The sequence below is a fragment of the Calidris pugnax genome, unplaced genomic scaffold, assembly GCF_001431845.1.
Source record: "Calidris pugnax isolate Ruff unplaced genomic scaffold, ASM143184v1 scaffold11, whole genome shotgun sequence".
NCBI lineage: Eukaryota > Metazoa > Chordata > Aves > Charadriiformes > Scolopacidae > Calidris > Calidris pugnax.
Genome location: NW_015090803.1, coordinates 10,519,897 through 10,546,692, shown reverse-complemented (window position 1 = coordinate 10,546,692; position 26,796 = coordinate 10,519,897). Strand labels below are relative to the sequence as shown.

At 38.6% G+C, this 26,796-nt stretch overlaps 1 protein-coding gene across 3 annotated transcripts in view; it reads right to left on the bottom strand.

Annotated features, from left to right (window-relative positions):
- Window positions 1-9,716: 9,716 nt before the first annotated feature.
- Window positions 9,717-26,796, bottom strand: part of SKAP2 (src kinase associated phosphoprotein 2) — a 115,006-nt gene continuing 97,926 nt past the window's right edge. Inside the window, exons 11-15 of one of the 3 annotated variants that reach the window (XM_014937908.1) lie at window positions 19,991-20,103; window positions 16,727-16,776; window positions 16,595-16,643; window positions 10,276-10,377; window positions 9,717-9,877 (exon numbers count right to left, since the gene is read on the bottom strand). In XM_014937908.1, the coding sequence (XP_014793394.1) occupies window positions 10,285-10,377; window positions 16,595-16,643; window positions 16,727-16,776; window positions 19,991-20,103 (305 nt within the window). In that variant the 3' untranslated portion in view covers window positions 9,717-9,877; window positions 10,276-10,284. The remainder of the gene's footprint in view (window positions 9,878-10,275; window positions 10,378-16,594; window positions 16,644-16,726; window positions 16,777-19,990; window positions 20,104-26,796) is intronic. The other 2 variants (XR_001411464.1, XM_014937909.1) reach the window with 2 other exon arrangements.

The following is a 26,796-nucleotide window of genomic DNA, read 5'->3' as shown; positions in this document are numbered from 1 at the left end:
AATAAAAACAAAGACGATAAAAGAAATGGATAAAGAGATGTCAGTTTGCAAAGAAAATACTGGGTTATATTTCCTGAAAGCTGCACAAGTCAACTTACAAACTTGAAATATTACAGATTTAGTTTTACAAGTCAATCACAGCTATATATTTGGCCTCGTAATTACTGTCAGTTTTGACAGGGAAGGCAATAATTTTTTTTCCTGACATGTGAGTTTCAATAAAATCAGGTAGCGACATCACAGAACACTTTCTTACACAGAGAATTAAAAGGACTTCTTACAGAGATAAAGAATACTGCCAGGATTAAATATATGTCATACATTCAATTAAAGAGTAAAAAAAAAAAAAAAAAAAAAAAGAGAACTATCCTTACAGGTGGACCTGATACAAAGCCTATTGTAAGGATGAGAATGTTTCTATTTACTTGAGTGGACTCTGGAAAAATCCCTTTCTGTTCTCAGAAGAGAGGAAAGAAACAACAGACAAGACTGAAGACTATTTTTACCTCTTTCTCTATTTCCTAAGATATTTAGACACTTCAGTGGTAACTAAAATTTAACTACCTGAAGTGAATAAATGGCTACAATTTGAAATTGTAGCTATTTTGCTTAAAAATGCATGAGTAAAATCTCTCCACGGCAATTAGAATCAACATAAAGTTGCACATACTCAAAACTGGTCTAACACCTGGCACAGCCAAACATGCTTTAAGGCAACATATATGATACTCAAAAGAAGCCTTTAACTTTTTTAAAAGATACTTATCGTGGGTCAAATTGATTACTGAGGTAATGAACTAACATGCTTGTTGGGCAGGAAATACTGAACTTGGTTCCTGCTTGGATCTTGTGAAGTTGAAATGGGATGAGGAAGATGTGAACCCCCAGAGCAGCAGCATATTTAGTATATCAGGCAAAGAAAAACTTAAGACTGGGCATGTATTTATTCTGCCATTTCAAAGCAGTGTCAGCTCACCACTGACTTACGGAATTGCAGAAAACTGGCCTGGAACAGATATTAGGAGGTCATTTAGTACATGCCCCAACCCCAGGGCAGGAATCACTATGGTTCAGTCATTCCTAGCAGGTGAGTTCATCCCCTGCAGGTTCTCCAAATCCTGCGGAAATTAAAATTGCAGAAGCTCCCTGGGCAAGCAACCCCAACGCTTCACTGCCCTCACCGTTGGAAAGGCTCACCTTCTGCCTGATCTGCCTCTACCTGGGAGCAACGTAAGCCTGTTATCTCTTGGTGTCATCCGATGATTAACATGATCCCGTTCAGCAAACTAGGGGTGTAAGCCTTACTGTGAACAAAAGGTCACTCAGGCATTCCTAACGTGAGATGGAGCAAACGATAAAAACAAACAATTTGGAGTTTCTTCTAAAGCTATGCCTGTGTCACCCACCCTTCGTTGGGAAGGGGTGGAATTACACCCCAGGCAGACTGGAGCAGACACCGCGCAGGCTCCTGGAGAGGCAAGAGCCGTATTTCCTGCTACTTTCAGAACGTGCAACTCCATTAAGTCCTCAGGATTGGACTTAATTATGAGAGCAATAAATTTGGCCTAGAGAAAATAGAATATACTGGAAGACATGGGGACTGTCAGTGGCCCATATACAGATGTTATAATTCCGTGTCAGTATACCCATATAACAAGATAAATCCTCATTATTATACACTTACTCCTTGGCTGAAAGGATAGAGGCACAGCCAAAGCATTCGTCTGCCATTGACAGCTGTCTGTAATAAAGGTTGCTGAAGACAGTAATAATATCCGCCCCTATACAATTTAGATTTGGTAGGGAAAGGGAGGAGACAACAAAAGAAACAGGGTCAAACACAACTTTTCACTACGCTGGTGTACAGCTGGCCTACCTGCGATGTTTTTCGGAAGAGTAAGTCCCCATTAGTCCTGGCATAATCAATCAGACCTCAGCCCAGAGTCTACAGACCATCAGTGTGTGAACTGGGAGTTCGAAATGAGAAGCACATAAAATACTTCCATCTGGTTACAAGAACCATCTTACACCGAGGAGATCTTCTCTGGGCAGCTGGAGATCAGGACCACCAAAGCCATTTGCTTTGTGTTCGTAATAGTCCCTCCCCATATTCGTTAAGTGCTGGGCACAGAGTGATTTTGAACATCAAGAAATACTTCACAGACAAATTGGCATCCTATACCCAGGTGACTAACCCATGGTTAAGGATATCCTTTAAATCACAAAAATTAACTTTCCACAAGACTGAAAACTGGATTTTAAATCCTGTATTTCACATGAAAAAGAAGTTTTAGGAGCACTTCCAATGAAGCCAAGGGAACTATGTGGCTGAATGGCTACTATTGTCAGTAAGGAGTTAATACTGTGCTCTCAAATTAAGAATTATCTATATAACTTTTGTTGAGGTTAAGGAGGAGTCACATGGCTAAATTCCCTCGTTTCAGACTGTACGTGCAGAACTGACTCTGTTTTCAAGAAGCAGATAGTGGAAAAGACAGAAGACATTTGTGTCATTGGCAACTGCCTACTTTTCAAATTTTTTATGTAATACCAGCAGAAATGACAACACTTAGGATGAGCAGAACATTCAAGAGCCCACAGACATAGGAAAGGCAGACGCTAATAAGTATTATGATGAATGTAGTCTGAATAGCTACTGTAATTTCGGTTATTACATTTAGCAAACAGTATGTCTACTGTTACTGTTAACTACACAAAATTATTGAAATAATAGTCTGAATTAGCGCAATTAATTCATAATCAAACACTGTTTACCAAATGAAATAAATATGCTCTCAGTAGTTGGTCAGTATTCTGTTCAATGATCCTGTGAGTCACTCTGGTCAGTTTTAGACTAAATTACTGTAACATGTATTCCCCATGTTTCAAATGTTATGACATCTAAGCAAGGGTATTTTGCATGACGGCCTCCTTAGTAGGGGCAACATCAACCAGAATGTGCAAAATTGAATTCCACTGAAACACATTATCTTTACCGTTTAGTGAAATGGGCATGATGAAATCCCTTTGTGGTCCATGTATCCTTCTTGGAACCATCAGCTTGTCTGAGGACGGGAACGCATCACCTCATGGCTTCGTACGCCGTTCTGCCACACCAGGCTGTAATTCAAAAACCCCATCCACACCTGATGGACAAACACCTGCAAAAATTGCTAGCTCACTGAATTTATTAGGGATCTTCAGCAGCAACACTGCAGCTGAAGGGCCCAAGGTAATATTGAACATAGATCAGGCAGGATCAGTAAGGGCCAGCCACGCAGGTCTTCACTCTCCACTGCTTGCCTAAGCCTGACACAGACCACCATTGGCACAGATTTAGGTTCACACTCTCAAGCAGGCATTTCCTTGGCCTGCACCCGAAACATCAATTTTGACCTAATTCTGTAAAAATCAGAAGTTTCAGGAAGATGGCTCATGGTACATGTTCTCCTCCTCATAATTATGTGTAAGTGTGGATGCAGGAACACAGCGAAGACAGAGAATTTACAGAAGTGCAAATCATAAACATGGCTTAGTGAGAGAGATTGCTTTGGATGACGTCTCTGCATTTTAAAGTTTCACTCACCTTCTGGAAATTTACAAAGCCCATGAGCGAAGATGCTTGTTTCCTGAACGCTGCCTTCAAAGCAGTGCCAGATACACCAGAGGCAATTCTGGTCACAAGTCAATAAAGACCTATAAGTGACCTTGGATGACTATGATAAGACAGTAAGTAGCTGAGTAGGTAATCTCAGTCTAGAAGTAGTTAAGTGCCCATATCATCTATATCACGCCAGTCTCAGAAGCAGAAAAGAATGGAGAGGAAATTGGTTAGATTTTGCACCTTCCAAAATGGTTCTCATAGTTGGTATGTAGGATGACTATTTTTTTTTGTTCATTAATGGAAACCTAGATGCATAGATTACACACACCCACCCCTCTCCCCCCCTTCATTGTGGTCTAATACCTTAAAACTAAGTCCAAGATTAGTTTGAAAATAGGGGGAAAACATGTTGCAAAAAATGAGCCTGGTGGTAGAGGCAAACAAAAATTAGTATCACAAAAGACACAAAAATTTTGATAAGAGACACCTGACATAATGCACCAAGAGAACTATTATGATGGGGAACACAGGACAAGAGAGAAGTTACTGGAATAGAGCCTTTAAACAACTGGAAACAGATTTTTTTTTAAAGCTGGAGATATCATTTTTCTACAGTAAAGGTAGCACAGCCATTATGAGCATGCAGACATAAACACCTTTTAGAAAGAAGAAACCAGCCCCAAACCATGATTGTAAGCGACTATTTAATAAAACCCACTCCTTCCCACACATACATGTGCATTCGTGCCTGGCTGCTTTTAATTTAAACCCAAGGAAAGAATGGCAGTCCTCTCAGAAGAGAGCAGCAGAAAAAGAAGAAGGTCCCTCTGCTTCCCTGATGCCTCGTGACTCTTTCCAGATTTCATCTTTTCCCTTCCAAACTGAGGGAAGTCTCAGGGGCTGATGACCACCGATGAATAAACGGAGCTGCCCACGCCTGTCAGGCTGCCTGCGCTCTGCTCTTCTCCTGCTGACCCTATTAGATTTGACTATTAAAAAGCAGCGTTGGGCCATGTCAGCTCTTGGGTGGGAGACTGCCAAGGCACACTTCCACGCTGCTGGCGTTTGAAAGATTGATAATGATCCTGTGTAATACTTCCTTTTTTTTTTCCCTTTAACCCAGGCAGTTCTGCACGGGGGGTCAGTTCTGTGGCGCTACGTACCCTGCCTTGTAGCATGAGGTGTAAAACTAAAATCCTGATTGCCTGTGGCCGCTACAAATCCCACGGCACTATTTACAAATATGCAAGCAATTACGGCAGACTGGAAGTGGCCAAACTGGTAATTCTATTCTGCCAACATAAATCCTCCCACTGTAACCGAATGTGGACTTTTTTTTTTCATCTCACGGCATAAACTTTAAAGTCTTGCTGTAAAATGCTCATTAGCCATCACATATCTTTATGGAGTAGCACTTGCTTTACAATAGAGGGTGAAAGGAAGTTTGTTCTACGGGTAGTGAGACACTGGGGCTACTTTAGGATAAAAGCTCCAACACAACAGTTTGCTATAGCAGAAAATTAATAGAGATAGTTTCAAATGCCACTAAAAAACAATCTGCTTCTTCATCCACCAGCAGCTCTTCTTCTCAAACTGCCCTTACTATATTCTCCCACACATTGCTACAAGATGACACCTTGAATTTTTAATGTTTTTCCTGTTAATTAAAGGACTTGTTCCTCCCCAAAGGCTGGGAAGAAGGTGACATTTCCAGTTTTAAGTTTGATTCATGTTGGCATAGCTTTCAGGTGCGGAGGTTTTTCCTCTACTTCGTTTGGAGCACGGCTCCCTGTGAATTTCTCTGTGTGATAGTTTGGACTAAGGAAAATTCCAGGCAGCGGAAACAGAATTATCTAGATCCTGTTACAAAATCACTCCTAAACAAATCCATAAAAGGCTCTTTTACAACAATTCATGGCCTATCACTGCCCAATCTGCTTTACAATTTAATAAATATATATTACTTTGCACAATACGGTTGGGTAAGAAAAGCAGCATCCCCTGACCTGCACATCCTGTCACCATCTCAGCCTCTCCTTTACTTCTTCCTATAGCAAGAAGAGAGCAGCCAAGTCACGATTTCATCCCAGAAGCATGAAATACGATGCTTACACCCAGCTCGAATCCACGATTTTAAGTCCATAGTTTGAAGTTGGTTGGTGCTGGTCCCTCCCAGTAATACACGAGATGCTGGGCAGGAAATGAACTCTAAAGCAGAGAAGCAGATTTGGCAGAGCACTCTGCACTGAGCTCAGTGTCAGTTTCTCTAAATAAAGATGGAATTAAGCAGACACTCGTCTGAGAAATGTCAGCTTCAGAGAAACCCCAGTAAGTGAAGGTCTCACAGTTTATCAGCACATTGTGCTGTGTAAAGTGGAAAGTTGTTTATAAGGTTTCCACGCACACGCTTATTCCCACAGTTACATACCAATAAATTTTTTATCAACTTGAGGGAGAGAGATGAAACATCAAATGGCTCATGCAGCTGAAGAGCAGGCCATTGTCACCTACCTGGCTACTTTCATCCCACATTTTAATTTATTACAGCTTTCCTATAGATCCCAGTGAACTTTATCAAGCCAGGACTCTGATCTACAGCCACAACTTCATTTTGCTTTACCTGAGACAGAAAAATGGATTTCTATCTTTTAGCTCCAGAAGAGTCAGTGACTTTCTTTTGTTTAATTCAGCTTATGGAAAAAAAATGGATCTCTTTCAGAAAGAGGACAAAGAGTATTCAGCAAAAGACACTTTGAAACTGTATTGCCTGTTTTTGAGTTACTGCTCTGAGAGCCTGATCCAGAAGCAACCAAATTCAACAGCTTCTCAGTTTCAGCAGTCTTTGGAGCAGGTTCTAAAAGGCTTTTCTTTATGCTCCTTCTAATGCTGTGTCATACTCCAGAGCCAAAAAGAAGAAAGTCTACACATTTAGCTTGGAATATAGAATGGGATCTTAATTAGCATTCCCATTCAGCTTAATTCCAGTCAAAGAAAGTTTTTAGCATTACCAGAGGAGCAAAAGGTAAGCTGCTATGCATCACTTCTCTAAATCTTATCCATAGATCTCTCTGATGGAAGAACCGGCGCACACACTGCCATCAGTACATGTAATTAGTGGCAGAATGCACAAAGAGGTATAGCCTAACTAGATGCTGGAAAGACACGTGAACCAATTGTCTGTATATAGAAGTACATGAAAAAATACTAGAGAGAGGCATGATGATATCCGGGTGCGTCTGCTATAAAAAGCATTTGTATTACCCTTACTTCTCTGAATAAATTCAAATGACAGCCCCATTTCATTTCTTCATTCAGTCTGGAGGCCAGATGGCATTAGAATCATTTACTTCACCTTGTTGTGCTTAATTACTACAATCAACACACTATTTTCCAAATTAATCATAACAAAGTAATTTCATTAGTAACACAGCAGGCTGTTGAATTATTAGCATCATAACAGTTTGCAAACAATTAAACTTTATTTGAACCTTAAAAATTTGCAGAGTAGAACATTATTGTAAGATCTAATGGCAGTATAGTACAAATCCAGAACAGAGCAAATAATCAAGTAAAACGCTGTACAAAATATGACTTACAGTCACCTTTTTAAAAATTAGCTGTTTTACTGTTCATGGAAAGGCAAGTGCAGTGTAGGTAAACAAAGAAAACAAAGCCATTAGCATTTCCTACCACTGAGTTTTGTTTAAGTAGGATTCACAGAGATTTTCTTATCCAAAAAAGGTGATGGCATTTGCACAGATTTAAAGTAAACGATTCATCCCTGGCCCGTTGCTGGGTTATTCCAAGAGATTGCGAGAGAGTTTCGGGACAATCTTTCACGTTTTGAATTTCGAGGCAGTTTGTATACTTAAAAAGAAAAAAAAAGGGGGGGAGGTTGATGGAGGTGGGGGAGAGAAGTCCTAGAGGAGGAGGAGTAGAGACAAAAGGCACTGCATCCCTCCGGCTGCCACCACCCAGGAGAGGAAGCGCAGGCAGCGGGACCTGCTCATCGGTTGGGAAAGGTCTCCCTCTGCTGGAGAAAAAGCAGAAGCGGCCGGGAAAGGGGGAAGGAAGGGGATGGGGCGGGGGGGGCGGCTCAGCCTCTCCTCCCGTCCTGTGAAAACCTGCTGCCACCTGCCGCCGCGGGCGCGCACTGCAGCGCGGGGGCCGCGCAGGGGCCGCGCAAGGGCCGCGCAGGGCAGCGAGCAGCCGCCCCCGGGCTCTCGTCCCCTCCCAAACCGAGTTTCCCGCGCATGTTGTTCGGGGGAGTGGGGGGGACACGACGACTTACTCCCCAAAAAAGTAGGTGGGGGGGTGGAATTGGGAATGACGCGATTAATAAAAAGCCATTTGGGTGGGCAGATTTATGACGCTGCCACGTTAACAAGAGAGCAGGAGCTTTTCTAGCCACGATATTAACGCTTCACATTCGGTACAGCGGCTCAGCCTCTCCTCCCGTCCTGTGAAAACCTGCTGCCACCTGCCGCCGCGGGCGCGCACTGCAGCGCGGGGGCCGCGCAGGGGCCGCGCAAGGGCCGCGCAGGGCAGCGAGCAGCCGCCCCCGGGCTCTCGTCCCCTCCCAAACCGAGTTTCCCGCGCATGTTGTTCGGGGGAGTGGGGGGGACACGACGACTTACTCCCCAAAAAAGTAGGTGGGGGGGTGGAATTGGGAATGACGCGATTAATAAAAAGCCATTTGGGTGGGCAGATTTATGACGCTGCCACGTTAACAAGAGAGCAGGAGCTTTTCTAGCCACGATATTAACGCTTCACATTCGGTACACAATCCACAACTACACTTGATAAATTAAAGTAGTAAAAGATCTGAAGACTACAATCTATCATTTTAATGCTTCGCTGATAACATACAGAATCAATTTCAATGACTATCTCTTTTTTTAAAAAAATTACAACAAAACCCTGTATCCTGTTTGACTCCTATTAGAACCCAGCGTACCGTCAAGTATCCTACGTTGGCTAACATAAAGCACAACATCTTCATTTACTGAAAAGGCTCTAATTCCGAGCTCAGGCTAACGTTACCTTTTAACCCACAGCGCTTCCAGGGCCCGCCTGAAGCGTAAACAGCACCAGAAAGGAGAAGGGGACCTGCACAGGCTCAGCAATTCGCAGACGGGCTTGACCTGCCTCGTTGGCAGATTAAGGGTCTCACAAATCAAGTGTGTGGGAGGATTCAAAAAAAGTCCATCCTGCGCGCTCGTAGTAAGGCACATCTCCAAAACAAGAGGATTTAAAATATTAACTCTGCCCAATCCCTTGTCCGCACGTACGAGTATTTTACTGTACTTTTTTTTTTTTTAAGGTTTGAACAGATGCTTTTAGCCACAAAGTTCTGGATTTGACACTAAGACTGCAAGTAGCCATTATTAACCCCCGTAGACCCGAAGATGTCTGTTGCACAGCTTGTATCAGAAATTCCACGTACCAACAAGGTATCCAGATTTGAAAGTGTGATACTGTGAAAGTATCTGTAAGGTACAGATAAAATATTTCACACTACCAAGGACAAAAATCTTTCTTACCTGCCATATAGCTCGTTTTGACTTCACAAAAAATAGTGGTTCTCAATATATTATCTTTTTAGAAATTTTCACGTAATTCACACCTCAAAGTCAGAATGGTATCGGGGCAGTATTACCACATCAGCAAAACCAAAATATTAATTAACAATACCAATACTAAACACGTGAGAAAAAATAAATCATTGGCTAAAACATGATACAAAAACATTTGGAAGCAGAATACCCTGAAGACTTGCAATATTACACATAAATTTCCCTTGATTTTCCTAGGAAACTGCACAAAATGTACAGCGATCATTAAAAGGTTAATGCACGCAGGAACTGAGTAATAGTTTTCTACTTTCAAAGTTCAGCTTAATTTTTCTGAGGAACATCTGAGGATCAGGAAAACGTAGCCAAATTCCCTGAGAGAACACAAACCTATAGTTACACAGAGTGCTGCTTCAGAAAAAAGCAACAGGCACTATTTGGCTGCTTGTGCCCCATATGTTAATTACCATCTATTTCATTTCCTAGCATTACAATTCCATAAAAAAAAAAAAGTGGCTGAGAAGAACATTTCCGCAGGATTATGATCAATTACAGTTTTTAATGTTTAATATACACAAGGCAATGATTTGACTACATTCACTGAAACCACAAAACGTGTAGGGCAGAATCTTCTTCTTTCGGAGGCCGGGTGTGTAGACTGCAGCTGCACACCACTCTTGATTTCAAGCGCAGATTTCTCCTGATTAGGGAGAAGGAAGTTGAAAGTTCATCATTAACCAAAAAACCTCAAACATGCATATCAAACCCAGTGCATCTATCTATCCCCTTCCACAGTTTTCTGCACAGACACAGACATACTACTGAAGTAACAAAAGTAACTAGAAAGCACATCAATTTTATTTAAAAAAAAATCTGGAAAAGGAACATAGCTATAAAATACATCATCTTTTGTACACTATGTTTTAATATTTCATGCAGAATCCCAGAAAAAGTGCTTTAATTGAACCTTCGATGTATTTTGCCATAATCTTTATGTTAACAGGACTCCTACAAAGGTTCCAGGAAAGAAATACTTATGAAACAGAGAACAAGGGAACATATAAGCCATTACAGAAGATTGGATTAAAATGTACTTACCCAGGCCTCTCAAATATCATACATCTCCATTATGTAGGCTTTAGGCACCAAGCCAATGGTTCCCTTCATTTCTCCTACCCACCAGCCAAATCTATTGTACTCCTAATTGAAAACAATATGCAATATTAACCTTTAGTCTGATATAAATGCAATAGAGTTTTGTATGCAACTCCTTATGGATGCTTTCTCTTATATACAGTTATAATCATTTCAACTGAAAATTAAAACATTATATCTTTTTGTTAGAGGCATTCACATGCAGAGTTAGGCAAAGAGAGAAGTTAAATTCTGAAAAGGCCAGGCATGCTCTGGAAAATTTCTTAATTATGGCCACGCTTCTCTATAACACCTACTAAAAATACATGACCTGTCCACCCTGCATTCATCACAAATATAAAAATCATACCATTGTAACTAAAATCTAATAGCACAATGTTTAAATATAAGAACTAATGGGAATTCTTTCAGTATCACAAGGCTAAACTATTAAGAAACTTACAATCAACTTACTTTAAATACTACTTCACTCAAATGTGAAGGGAACACTATATATCTAATACATAATCTCTTTCTACGGACAAAGTCTACTATTGCTTTAGGCTTGCAGAAAATTCTACGGCAGATCTCATATGTCTGACAGATGACTAATGTACTTTTGTTTGAAATTTGTTTAGGCTTAGTGAGATAAATATGAAACAAAATGAATTATAATAGTTTAAAGAAATAATCTCTTCCAAAAGCAATACCAAGTAAGAGTATTGTGGGATCCAAATTTAATTTTTTTCCTATGAGGTAAATATTTTAAGATCAATCCTAACAGAGGTTCAATAAATTGTAACAGCTGAAATTGCACACACACATATATTGAGTTACAAATGAAGCATTATTAAAACAGAGACCCCATTCAAAATGGAATGATTAGTAAGACAGAAATTACTTTGGAACAAACATGGAAAATACAAAATACACAGATATGTGTGATAAGCAACATCTGCTTCCTTCTACACTGCTCTTCTGATGAGAAAAGCAAAAGGCTGTAGGATTTTGAATTAATGGACCCACTGTGATGAAGCTATTATTTTGACTGTAGATAAAGTTTTTCAGTTATAAATAGTCAAGTGGAGCTTAAGGGTTAATGGAGTTTCATTAGAGCCCGAGCTATAATGATTTGCTGCTGGCATATTTGGCCTGGTCGAGAGTTCTCTAGGGTCCTATGAGGTGCTCAGCGTGCTCAGCTCTCCCTGTGCTTAACTACGATGAAGCCCTGTTGATGGCCCACTTTCATGTGGGCCCAGGCTTTTTTTTTTTTTTCTTTTTGGCTTTTTTTTTCCTTAATGCGCTTGCATGCAGACACACACACACACACTTTTATATTTTCCTACTGTGGAAAGCTGAACAGCAGTCTTAAACATTTCCTTCCTTCTCTTCACAGTGAATTGGTGATTTAAAAGATTCTATCCCACTACCCATAAAACACTGCAGTAAGTGTGATTTAAAGAAAATCCACATAAAAAGCAGCAGGAAAACCTTCATATATGACGTGAACGCGCAAACAAGAAAGCTGCAAAAGTAATTCCACCTTCCTCCCCCTTCCATAGCAGAACAGACTGCTGGGGATGGGTCTGGTCTAAAAGTCCAGAGGTGTCTGACCCTGGTCTTCACTGCAAACTGCCCTCCACAGAAGTTAAGAACCTCTCATAACCTTTCCCGTGGGTGTACACGTCACACCCCAAATCCTTAACGGCCAAATAATACCCCGATACTGAGGTTTATAATGTTCCAGATCAGCCTGTTTAAAAATCTATGTTTTATCTCACAATACACTGGTTAAATATACAAACTGGATTTCTAGACTGAAGTGGGAAATTGCTGAAAGGAGCGGTATTCACGTACACTACTGGAATCTCAGCAATAAATCTCTCCAAGAGAAAGCAACAAAAGATTTTAAGCTGTTACATGGAACTCGTGAAGTGACTGACAAGAGTGATTAAGCAAGTTTTGCTAGACATCAGCCAAAAAAACAAACAATACATGAAATGAGGGAAGTGGCTTAGCTAAGCAGTCATTAAATTGCGTATGACAAATGGCATAGAAAAAGCCTGTGGACTACATTATCCACTGAAAAAGTTCCACTTAGCAACACTACATGAACTGAGAAACAATTGTTTTTAAAGAAACAATTCAGATACCTCAAATTAAAATTAAAAGCATGCTGTTGTTTTGAAAACTTTCTGGGTTTTGCTACTTCCTAACACACCACTTACTGCTCTGGCATGAAGCTAAGTGAGAAGATGAAATGAATGTTGATGTAATAGACTAGTAAACTAATTTAAGGATTCACTGCAACCATTATACCATACAGACAATATTGCAACACAGAAGCTTTTACTTTACATTACTATTCTTTGCATGGGTCTCGAGAGCAACATGAATCCCAATTAAACTATCTGCAGTCTACAGAAGTCTGAACAAAAATATAATGCAGATACCTGGCTACCAAGAATATAAAACTTTAATCTCAGGTTTTAGAATAATTAGATAGAGGTCCCTTTTAAACCGATTAAAGTACGGACATTTCTCTTTAAACTCCTAACCACTCCTTTCTGCCCTCAGTACCCCAAAAGAGTGCTTCCTAGTCAGGCAGATAAGCAGTGCCCTCCAGTTCTTTCTTGAACTCACACACAAAATCCGAATTGATGTATTGTTTCTATCAGCGTTATCATATAAACTCCTTCATCGTAATATAATTTAATTAATGCACTGCTGTTGTAAGATCCATATGTCTATTGCTGCTAGTTATGGTGTGTAGAATAGAAATCTAAAGCCCACGTTTGTGGGAAATAATGATTAATACGCAGGAGGATATGAATACAGTCAGGAGTTTTACATGAATTTTTAAGAGTTGGGAAGCACGGTACTTTTGCAGGCGTCAGCTCCAGATCTCAGGTACCACTGGGTTTACCATCTGGTCTCCCTCACTGCATCCAGCTCTTAACATCACTGCTAACATAGGCAAGCGACTATACTTCAGAAGGACTGATAAAATAATGAAGAGTCCTTTAATCTACAGGAAACCATTGTAGTCAATTTATAAGAAATATTGCATCCCTTTGTAGGATGTGTAATTATTTTCTATTAATCATGTGCTATAAAGCTACATTATGTGGTTATTCTGTTATCACTAGAAAGAGGCCTGCAGTCAGCTCCTGACAATGTTAGGTAATTACTAACACAAAGCTTCTTTCTCCTTATGTAGAAACGCTATCAAGATCCAGAGGTGCTGTGATGCTCGCTGTATGAAAATAACTCTCCAAAGAAATTCAATAACTGCAAAATGAATTGCTCCAAGGCAAAGAGAGGGATGGGAGCGGGGGGCAGGGCCAGGCCCAGCAATGAGGAGAATGCACAAGTGTGCGGCCGGGGCCGTGCGTGTGACTGGCAGCACATTTGCCACACCAGGACACGCTGGGGGGGCACGGGGGGAGGAAGGGGCCACTGACACCCCCGGAAGACAAGCACCGGGGCAGGGGAATATATTACGCCAAATAATACGAAACAACCACCTTAACAAATGACCAAATGCTTTCTAAGCTACTCCTGTGTTTTCACTGTCATACCGTGGATATTTTATATTTTTTTCTCTCTCTCCAGCAGAAATTTATTAACCGAAGTGAAGTAATTTCACAGGGCAGCAAGGAACAGGTTATGACTTAACATTTAACATTCTGGAAAGACACTTTCCATACAGCACGCTATGATGGGGGTGTGTGTGTGTGTGTGTGTGTGTGTGTGTGTGTGTGTGAAATCCCATCAGGGTTTACAGGCTCCTCAAATGCTCTCAACTGAACACACTACCAGCAGATGCTTCTCCGTGTTCCCGTCCCACCAACGGGTACCCATGGCTCCATGAGACACTCATCACACAAGTTTCTGCACTTGGGGAAAACACAGGAGATAGACTACCTGACTACCTGTTTTTTACTGATAACTTTAAATCCAAGATTTTTGTACTATATGGAAAATAATTTCGATATGCAAGAAGAGAAAAAAAAAAAATTTACATGCAAGGGGATTTCCAAAACAGTCTCTACCTTTAGAACAGATCCTCTGCATAAATGAGGATCTCCAGACGCTTTGCACCATATTAACTTCTACTGGCTTCAGCAAAAGTTGAGAACATCTGGCCTTTGGGCAATTAGTCCCTATTGTTCAATACATATGGTATGTTTTTTTCTGTTTGTGGGGTGGGTTTTTTTAATTTGTTTTGTTTTTTGAAAAGAGTTGTTGAAAAGCATCATTTCACTGAATTTTCACTGAATTTCACTGAATTTCTAGAGTTGGAAGGGACCATAGAGATCATCTAGTCCAACTCATTGTGTTTCAATGCCTTGGAAAAAACAATGGAGCTGTATTTTTAAAAATACTGATAATAAAAACTGAAGTGTGTGAATTCAGAATTTTTTCCTGCCCTCTTCCAGTGGCACTATAAGTAGCATTAACTTAGAAGCTGAAGATCTGCAAACTTTAAAACTGAAAAGAAAAACCTATTGCCTTGTTTGAGGTTAAAATAAGTAGCCTCTCCTATCAAGCTAAAGATGTGTGGGAAGCAGGGAGAAATATTTTTTTTAAGAATATCCTGGGGGGCAATTTTGGAAGGATAATATTTTAAAACACCTCTAATTTATCCAGGAGATTCAGACTAGCTAAAAAATTTTAGAACTTCCTTTGGTGTAATTGCTGAATGATACACTATCAACCAGGGAGCATTTTTGGCACAGAAAAGCATTTTCTCTAAAAAGCAGAAAATGACAAATGGTTTAGATAACTGAATAAGACTTCTTCACAGGTAGTAGAGTTGTTTTAAGACAGCAATAAAATGGTCATCTTTAAGAATATAAGCCTCAGATTTATTGTATGGTTGCATTATTAGGTTTTATTTCCTGCAATGACATGAGACAAAATAGACACCAATTAAATAGTTCCAATATAAATCAGGGGAAGCAGACTGAATTCTGAACCAAAACTGGCCCCTGAAAACACCCTGGAATGACAGAGGGGCCATTTTTTTTTCCATTAGATGACACAATGCCAGATTTTTTTTCTAATCAGGTAGGTAAATGCTTACACATTATCAGTATGGAAACCATCGGTGCTAGAGTCACTTTGAATTAGTCTGTCTTAAATAATCTTCCAGTTAAAGGCCTTTACACTTATGTTCAGCCACGTACCTATTTTTTTATATATAAGGGATATACCTAAACAAGCCAGAAGTATGAAAATTGCAACTTAGTGCTGCACTTTAGCTTTGATGAGAAGCATCCCGCTGAGGTGAATCTCCCACAGCTCCCAACTTTCCCCACCTTGGCTCACTTCACAGAGCCACCAGTCTCAGAGCACAATCGCCACATTTCTGTCAGATAAAATTAAAATGGAAGATGCACTTGAATGTGCTCCCACCACTAATGTGTTCTCATTCCACAAAACCAGGCTAGAACCTCTTCGGACATTGGAAACTCTTTGAAACCCCACGGTTTGGACGCCGGGGCCTCAGCACCAAGTGTTTCCATCCACAAATCTGCTCCTCTTGGTAACCCCTACTTGCTAAGGTAGACATTGGCAGTATGCTCATGGAAAGAGAAATCACTGTTAAATACAGATCTCAATATGATCAGTCAGAAAATAGCCTGACCAAAAAGAAAAAAAAAAACAAACCCACTAAGGGTTTTAGTATGCACTTTCATATCTTTCTGAAAAAATACCGAATAAATACATTTTATGAAGATTATACAAATAATGTACAAAATGCTCACACTGATCATGAAACAGCTGCACGGGTAAGTTGTGCTTTATTTCACAAGCAGTAATCCGAGCTATGGAGATTTCTTTGCTTGTGTTTTCACAAACAGAAAGCAGAGATTGAGATGTGAGCATTTTAACAGACATTTCTTGTATTGAAAGAACAAAAATCTGCCACACTGGAAGTGTACAACCACTGAATAAAGGGTAACCTAGATACCAAGGTAACACTCCCATGAAAAATTTGAGAGCAAAGGGTTAAGTCATAGATGAGATTTCCATGAATCATAAATACCAGAGTAAGCAGCATTATATTGCACTGGCATGCACTAAAATAATAACAGGGAAGGAGGATTTCAGTTTGAGATATAATTTCTGGTTTTCAAGTATTATTTGTTGTTTTAATGCAAATATAAATGAGATAGGAATTAAATTAGGTTAAAAGTTAAGAAATGTCAGTAATTCTACTAAGCTAACATCTGCTACTAAGCCTGCTAACGTCTAAGTAAATTTCCATTACTACCTGCATTTGGCTGATGAAGCCATGGCATTTTCCAGCACAAATCATGCACCTAAAGCAAACAAACAAATACTACAAATGCCGAACTTGCATAAATTGTACATACCAAACTTAAAAAAAAAAAAGTACGGCTACCTCCACTCACAGTTGTCTTTGTTTCTGGAAATTGATTTCTTGAGTAAGAGCTATGGAAGATTTATAAAAAGGATTGTTATCTCGTGGCTTGTTTCCCCATTTATCATATGGGCTTGAAAGCAAAGGCAAACCCATAAATGAGCAGGAGTTAAGAGCAATCATCCTTTTAGAAAACAGGATGCCCAAGTATTGCATTTCTAATAGTCAATATTAACTAAGTCAATATTAACAAAGAAATCTTATTAATGAGTCCCTCTATCAGTAGAGCTATAAAATGTTTTCTATTGCATAGCGGGAGAGGGGTATATAGTTTTCCGGAAGTTGACATGATTCGTAGCATAAGTTATAAAAGCTACTTAAATATTCAGGAATATCATAAATTAAAATTATAACAGTATGAGTTTATCTGTACAGATAAATTCAATAATCTGAAAAGTTAACTATTTTTTTAAATAAAGGAAAGCTAACAAGTACTATTGCAACAGTTCTGTTAATTCTGCTCAGATTAAAAACTCAACTTTTGAAGGAAACTCTCAAAGGTAGAAAAAACTACAAAAGAGTCTGGGGATTTTTTTGAAAGAGTCCATAGGACTGATGCCACATAAAAGCTGCAACAGACATGAATATTTAGATAATAGCTAAAATAGGTCTTGACTGCACCTTTAAAACAAGGAAAACATGCTTTTCCACAGTAATTACAGTAGTTGGGCACAGGTATTTGTATCATCAGAGTGTAAGCATGCAAATCATGCCCATCATACTAACACTGAATTTTGATGCTCAGTTTTAGGAAGTAAGTATTGCCAAACTGAAACCTTGCTCATTCTTCTGGAAGGCATTCACCTAGAAACTTACATCTAACATATTGCTCCTCTTGCTTTATTTAAATTACATCAATGCCCAAATTTGCTAAACTAGTTGATAATCACTTCTGTTGTACTAATGAACTTATTTCTTGGAATCAAAATAGTCACTTTTCCCTTCATTTCTATAAAGGTATGTGAAAAGCAGGTAAAAATATATTGCTTTGGCAAACTATTGCTGAGAGAGACAAATATCTATCTTATCACGTTCATCGGAGCAAGCAATACCATTTATATTTCATTATAAAACAAAGAACTATTACATGTTGCACAAATATGTTCGATATTTTGTTAATGCTTCGCCCTTCCTACTCTAACACTACCATAGCTGTACTTACTTCCTTATCAGCAAAATGTGATTTTCAAGAGTAATGTTCATACCTGGCTGACATATGATAGAAAGGCAATAAAGCCATAGCTAGGTTCAAGCTGAAGCTGAATTTATGACACCATTTTGGATCCGTACACATTGCCTCCCATCAGTACCTGCATCTCTCATTTTCAACCACTAGATGGTGTGAAAAAATAAAAAAATTGCCATGGATTCCTGCCGACTGCCACAAAATCCAAATATTAATGTAGTGGATTAGGAAATATTTTTTGAGGAAAAGTCTTGACCCACTTCAGGACGGTTAGATTCACTTTTCCTTTGGTTATATTTTCACTTAGCAGGCAAAGAGCTCGTAAATGATCAGACCTTGAAACTGAATCAAGTGGAGGGTTAAGATGGATAATTCTCTGGCACTTTCCCCTCCAAGGACCCTAAATTCAGAGTTGACAGTAGTGGCCGGCACTCATTTGTCTGAAAAAGCTGTAACAATTTTTAAGTGAAACAGGGCTGAATTTTCTAGGCTGTATTTTGGAGTAGAAATCATTCCCAAAGAGAGAGGCTCTATATATCTGGAGAAGCAGCCAGACTGTTTCAAGGACCGATTACGGATTAATCACGGCATGACCACAAGACAGTTGATATACAGAGGACAGCTTAAGCTACTGTTTTTCTAATCTGCTCCATTTTTTAGATTAAATTTCTCACTCTTTTGGGAAAGAAGTAGCAAATTATTTTTTCACCTACAAGCTGAAGATTAAGATTTCATAGTCCCCACACCATACCAGAACTGTACAACCCACAGAGACCAAACTCATACACTGGTATCTGTTTGTCCATGGGCTCTTCAGAGGGAGGGAGAGGGGGAAGAGATGGTTATTTTAAATTAGTACCATTCTTCAGTGCTGTATAACTGCTTGAAATTCTGCCCAATCCAAGAGAGCTACTTTGCCTTTAGTAATGCAATTCAGTTATTAGTTTAAGTGACAATGAAATACCTCAAAAGACATACATGGTCACATTACCATTAGTAATACATCTTCTGTGTTTTTATATAGAACTATCTTTCTATCCATAAATCTTAAATTTATTTAAACAGAAGCTGTTACATTTATTATCCAGAAACGTTGCACGGAAGATTTAAAGCAATTGTGACAAAACTGAGGAGTCTGGAACTAAGAGAAACAGATGCCTTTAGCTTTCACACACCTATTTGTGTATTTTAATGATCTAAAATATCTGTGGAATTAATTGTACCAAATGGCAATTACACCTGAGATATATAATCTACATATATTTTAAAAGGTGTTTTTTTCAATGAGAACTTGAAAAGCTCAGCTTTTTTCTAATATGTGGGGAAAATAAATTTTCTTTGATGAATTGTTCAGAGGTAGATTTCAATGGACCATGAGACATATATTTTAGGAGAGGTTTTGTTTTTGTTGGGGGGAGCAGGGTGTTAAGGAAAAATACTCAACATTGAAGTAGAAAAAAACCTCATGCTTCTACTGCTTATCATCACTTTAGATGAGAGGAATTATATTTATCATTTGCTTTGCAAATAGGAAAGCAGTAAATTTAAAATTGCCCAAATCTGTCAGAGCAAACAAATTTGGAATCTGAGCCGTCAGAACAATTACAATATACATACAAAGATGGGAGCACAGTTCGAAAAAACAAACCATCTTCTGTAGCAAGTTGCCCAAAAAGTCAGAATCGACGTAGTCAGGAATATAAAACAGGAAACAGAAACATAACATACAAGATAATTTAAAATTCTACAAGGTTAACTTTTACAAGCAGAAAGCACATTGTCTCCCGCTAAATCAGTTAACAAATGGTAGCCAAGATTTAACAAGTAAATAAACATGCTTTTAAGTTAATTCCTGTTATATGGCTATGTTTTAAATGTGATTATAGTTCATTTGACAAAATAATTAATTGCAGTGAATATCTGATTGCAAACAAAGGATCTGAAAGGGAGTGCCAATTTCCCCCCATAGAACTGTGGGAATGTGCCCTTCTGCCATGGCTCTCTTTTTACAACTGTGTAGCTCCCATAGCATCCCGTACCTTGCTGAGAATGTAGATAACGTCACCACGTTTAAACGTCAACTCATCCGGTACATCTCCTGTGCAGTCCCACAAACCTTGATAGAAATTGGCATAATCGGTATTTTTGCTATCTGAAAAAAAAAAAAAAAAAAAAAAGGCATCTAATTACAAAAGGATAAAGATTGGGAGACTAAAGTTACTCCTTACATTTCTAGATGCTACAAAGCAATTTATTAGCACACATTTCTTATTCCTCTTTGTAGAAACAGCTTCTTCATACCACAAAAGCAAGTGGAAAACAAGTTTAATGTGCGAGCCCTTTGCTGGCAAGTTGTATCACTTAAAGACATGTAGCTACAGGTTTTCAAAGCCTTTTCCAGCTGCAACTTAAAGCAGCTAGTTTTCCTCTACTAATATACTTCCAGCAAGCCATTTTTGTATCTCAACTTGAAACTGATAAAATTGCTAAAATATAATTAATAATAATCGGAAGCCAAAGTAAGTATTTTGTGATATGCTCCCCCTCCCTCTGTTCCAACAAAACCAAATAACTTAAAATTGGAAAAAATGGTATTTTTGCTATCTAAAAAAAAAAAAAAAAAAAAAAAGGCATCTAATTACAAAAGGATAAAGATTGGGAGACTAAAGTTACTCCTTACATTTCTAGATGCTACAAAGCAATTTATTAGCACACATTTCTTATTCCTCTTTGTAGAAACAGCTTCTTCATACCACAAAAGCAAGTGGAAAACAAGTTTAATGTGCGAGCCCTTTGCTGGCAAGTTGTATCACTTAAAGACATGTAGCTACAGGTTTTCAAAGCCTTTTCCAGCTGCAACTTAAAGCAGCTAGTTTTCCTCTACTAATATACTTCCAGCAAGCCATTTTTGTATCTCAACTTGAAACTGATAAAATTGCTAAAATATAATTAATAATAATCGGAAGCCAAAGTAAGTATTTTGTGATATGCTCCCCCTCCCTCTGTTCCAACAAAACCAAATAACTTCTCTTGAGAACCTTTGAGATAATCTTTGATTGTTCCTTCTGAAATATTGGAGAATTTGGAAACTGTTGCTGAAGCTGCATTTTAAAAATATTTGTGTCAGCTCCAGTTTAGGACATTAAGCTCTGGCTAAACATGCAACTACACTACAGTCATAAACTCATCCCTCTAACAGCATAAGCACAATGGATGTGCTGTGTTCAAGCTGCCATACAGACCATTAACTGATTGATTATTTAGCACTCTTTGCTCTGTAATACGGCAATAACACAGTAATAAATGCTTTGTCATACACTTACAATACAGAGTACATCTATTGAAACACAGCGCTTACACACGGTTAAATACACTGGGTGCTTCTGTTACACTGCAAACTATTTCCTGTTTTTAATTCCATGAGAATGGAGTGTGATGAGTTAATGCAAAAAGAATGTAAGCAATACCACTAAGATGACCAGTTACATTATGTATACACTAACCAGACAGAATGTATATGTACTAATAATTTACATCACTGGAAAGCTATCTTCTAATTCTGATAACATAAATATCACTGAACTGGCTGGATCAAGGCTGTCATCTTAGTTTTGTTATATGAACCTTGAACAGCAGGCTTGCTGGTTATTCCAACATATACCAGTTACATTTGCATGTCGTTAGCACTCTAAACCATTATTTATAGTTTACAATTTAATCATGATTGGTTCACTTTATTACTGAAAAAATGCTGTTAAAATATCAAGTATCAAGCGAGAGAAAGTGTCACACTACAAAGAAATATAGCGGTATTCAACTTGTGGTTTTCCCTATTTTGACAAATACTTAGATTTTTAATTTTAATATTCTCTGTATGAGCAAGTAGAGATTGTTTTCTATTTACCCATTTCAGTCTGTGTTCTGTGCTATCCTGTCTTGATGGCAATGCTGTCATAAGGCTAAATATTCATAACTTTGAATTTAGATCTGCTGTGCAAGTTAGCTACCATTTAATTTTCCATTAACTGGTAACTAGTAGCTACCACGTGCTACATAGCACTAGGGGGCGTTCTGACTACCAGTGCACAAATTCTGCTGTCAGCACACCAAAAGCAGCAGTATATACATATATAAAAACTCCTGACCATTCAGAAATAAGAGATTTGGTTCTTGTAAAATGCACAGACAGAATAATTTCAAGAGGAAGGTGGAATTAGTTTGAAATGTTGCACCCGTAAACTTTGGCCCTTCCTGTTTGTCATTATTCACCAATTTAGCATTAGACAATTATAAACAGTAATGCAGGTTAGCACCAAATTAATTTGGTAATTAATATTAAATCAGAATATCTCCTCAGTCTTTTAATACTGCACTGATCATAGTTCCCCAGCTCTGTCTCGTAAAAGATAATGTAAACCCACATGAGAAAAAAACTAAAAGAACTACTTCAATATATCTCACACTTCCAATCTTTCAGCAGTTGTCTTACTGGTTTGGTTTAAAATACATTAATCAGGACTTCTATTTCTTCAGAATTGCACTGAAATGAATCATGACTTTTCACACTGACTTTGAGGTCCGTGCTTACCTTTATGTGGCTGAAGTAACTCCTGTTAACACTAATGGGAGTTACATGGGGAACACCCACAACAGGTGAGACACATCTCTCCCTAGATGTTCATCATGAGCATTTAACTAAGACTTAAAGTGGGAAAGCAACTCAACTAATGACACAGCAACACTGGAAAAGATGCATTTTAAAATAATCTAACAGTGAAGACGTTGCCCAAAGACTAACCATGGCTCTGTGCCCTCATTTGTGAATTCAACATCAGAGTTGTCTAAATCAGAAATCCACATTTCTTGGAAGACCATATACTGGTACACCAGGAGCACAGAAATGAGAAACAGGGTGATAAAGTGCCAGTGTAAGTTTGTGAACAACTATGCTGGTCTTCCAATCTTCCAACAAGTTTTAATCTCAAACTTGAAGTCCCCTCTCATACCCACCAGCAAAAATGTCTCCAAATTATTTAAGTGTAACTACACATGCATAAAAGCCAATCGTAAGTTTAACTTCAGAATCATCTAAAGGGAATAAAACTTCATAAAATGATCTGTAGCACTTCACAAACACAGAGGTACAACAACAACAACAAAAAAGCTACAAAAACCTCTGCAAACACGAGCCCATTCTTTCTTATTTCAGCCCCTTTTTCAGCTAGAGAGGACCCTGCCAAATTTCATTTGATTGCCCCTGAAGAACTGAATAAAACAAAAAAACAGGAGACGTGGGTAGAAGATTTCGGCATGTATACAGTAATGGAATTATGTGGAGCTTCTTAAACACATGTAATACCTGAAAACAGCTGGTGGATTTAGCATCAGGAATTTATGTGTCCATTAGAGTTCAAATTCAAAAGGTATTGATTTCCTGGCATTACCCTGTCAGATTAATGCTCTATTCTTACACACTGTGAAATGTTTTGTGCCTTAAAAATACTATGGTGACATAATTGCTAAACTGAAGTCTGTCGTATTTCAAAGGCATGGTCTCTGAGGCCACACATAGGAATAAGAAATGATTAAAAAAACCAGGCATAGCAGAGGGTAGAAAGCAGTTTGGGTTTGCCTACCCACTGCTTTTAGTGTTACCAATCACAATAAATGGGTGAGCAGGATTTTGGGTAGGTTGTTTCTCCAGGAAATACTTTCATTCCAGGACAGCTATCTGGATGAACAAATATACAACAGCTTCCAAAACTCTCCCACAAAGAATTCCTCATGATTTTCTTCTGTCATCTTTGTTTTCCCAGTAACAGCAATAGGAAAAACAGGTATTTTTGTCCAATATCCTCATGAAAACATTTCAGAGTTTATTTAAAAGATCAAACAGCAACAGCTGCCACCTTCCTGACAGTAGGCTCAGACTGCTTATTTCACTAGAAAATACTGGCACCTGACAATACATGCTTGAAGAAAGAAAGGTGAACAGTTCAGGTGAAAAAAAATCTGACAAGTATATCACACAAGCAAACACTTCAAAATATTGTAGACTGTTTAAAACTTAAGAATGTCCATGGATTACTCAAGAGGAAAAATCATTATAAGAATATTCTAACAGCCTCAATAGACAGAAAAAAAACAAACCCTGGACAAACAGACTAAGAGAACATATTTCAAAGGGATTTAAGCATGCTGCCCCACAGCAGTCTAAAGTCATCTAACTACAGCCACTTGCCATTTCTGAGCACAAGCCTGGCAGAAAACTAAACTGACCAAAACAAAAACAGGAATTACAGCCCAAATATGGGAACACACTCCTTAAAACATTAGAATAAATGTGACTGTGCCCAATTTCCACCCATCTTCCATTTTAACATCGATGGCTTCTAAGCTATAAAACCCTACTACATTAATGACTTGGAACTAGCGGTTCTACCATCTGTTTACACATTGCTTGTGGAATAAAGGAACACGCGTGCAGGTTTTACTTTCACCACTGTGGTCTGCTGCCCAGTACATTAAAGTTTGCCATTCTGATTCATATTCCCTGCCTCTTGATCAGATTCTTCAAAAGTTCATAGCATCTGATTTGAAGATTACTAGCCTGGGCTACTTAATATTTGAAAGAGGTGAACTTCTGGGAAATTACTATATCTCCTTTTGGTGATGATGTGCTCAATATTTACCATACTGAAGGCTACTGAAGATAGAAAGACAAGTGAAGTTCAAAATTAATATTACCAGAATGACTCTGTCTTACACAAGTGACTTAGACTCTCAGTGTTGAGTCTCACTGCCTAGATGAGGCATACCCTGTTAAAGAACACACTTATTTGTTCTGATGATGTCCTAAACTGCAAAGAATGCCTGTTACTTACTTGCTTGCCCTTTTTTCCACATGCCAGAAAAATTATGAAAGAAGTACAAAATAATTGTAGTGTATTTATTTGGACTCAACCTCTAATCTGTTCTGTATAATCTTTCCCACTTCCCTTCTATTGTCCTGTAGTTCCTTAGTCCCTTAGTCTAAAATCAAGCACAGAACATGACACTTACTGAAACAGTGATTGTGGAAATGATAACGGGTAGACAGTGGTAGCAAAAAAGACCCAGCAAGCCATATTATATAACTGAAACTCTTCAGTGCTTTGGTATTTTTAAATAATTAGGTTACTAACAATTAATATAAAGCTATCCAGCAGCAACAGTCAGCATCAAGGAATAAAACTCAAGTCTGAACACAAATTGAAGTAGCAGGGCGAACATTAGGGCGAGAAAAGAGTAAGAAAAAAGAGAGATTTTTTGCACTTATCAGGCTGAGCTCATAGACAATTTACAGAGTATTTTCTGTGAAATTCAGGTTTAGTAAAGCTAGGCCATAAATTAAATATAAGAATGTATGCGCTGTTTGCGTGGAAAGTCATGAAATACTTTTGAGTCAACTTAGATATTTATGATGTGATGCCTATCAGAAATACTCGTGTCAACTCAGCCCTAAAAGTCAAACAAATTTCCATTGTAAATTGTTAACTAAGAAAGATCAGATCAGAAAATTCTTGCTTGAAATGAATCTGATTTCTGGGGAGAATTGTTATGGTATTTTCAAGGACATTACACAAATACTAGGTAAGACTGATAAGGCTGTTCTCGTAGCAGTTCAAACTTTTTAGAAATGAAGTCGCTATGGTTTTGATTGCTTAAAAGTATGATCATTTAGAACTTTGAGAAAGTACATTAGTGAAAAAAAAAATGCTGTTGGCAACTTTATAATTGGATTGACCCCACGCTCCATTATGACAAAACACTCGTAATTACAGTAATGTCTAAATGAGTACTAAATACTAAATACTGTAATGAGTCATGTTGTTTTACACATGTTTTTAGCAGAGCACAATGCTAACAGCATCTGATGACTTGGCTCTTGTTTCCTTTCCAAGAAAAGCAACCCAAAACCCCTCACAGCAACCTGTTCCTGCTTTCCTGTATGGGTCAGGAAATCAGGCCTCTGTTTCCTCTCCACATGTTGCAACAGGAAGAGCATTGCAGAGCTACTTCCTAAAGGAACTCTTCTTGCCCACCCTTTCCTTGACAGCCCTGAAAGAATTATGAGTATTATGTACGATGGGGGAAGGAGAGCCAGATTGCATGTCAGTGCAGGTCACAGTTACAATGCAGCAGATCTCAAAAAGGTGTAAGGTCTGATAAGAAGCAAGTCTTCTCTACTTGCTGTGTCAAATCACCAATAGTTTATCTAAAGGTCTGCGCCCTTGAAGCACATATATATCTTGTTTTTTAAGCATAACTGGAAATACCTTTCTGTCAAGAAAAGTTGTCTGGCCATGTGACTTTACATGGTGTTTGCAGTTATTTTTCCAGTCCCAGAGATAATTAGCACAAGGGCAGCTTGCCAAGCTAAAGCTGAGAGAATATCCTTCACAGCCTTTCTGGGCATTTGTGTCCTTTTCCAATTTTTATGCTGCTGTCACCGGACTCTGGCATTTCTTACCCAATTCATTTGCTTTCTGTGGTAATCATATGCAATGAAGATATGCATGGCCAACATTTAAACAGGCTGCAGATCAATTAGTGGTCTTAAGTTTATCTGATTTTTATCAAAGAAGACAGAGCTTTGGGTCGATTGTCAGAGCCTGTGTCAAGTTGACCTTTTCAGAGACGTCTACATTGCCAGTCCCTTGGGCAACTTGTTGTCCCCTGTTAGTCTCTGAATGGCAGAAGTCTGTTCTGCTCAAGCACAAAGTATACACAGATGTCTATATTACATTCTTATAGGTTTGACAGCAACTGCATGTTGTATCTATAAACTGTCCTTTAGCAGTGA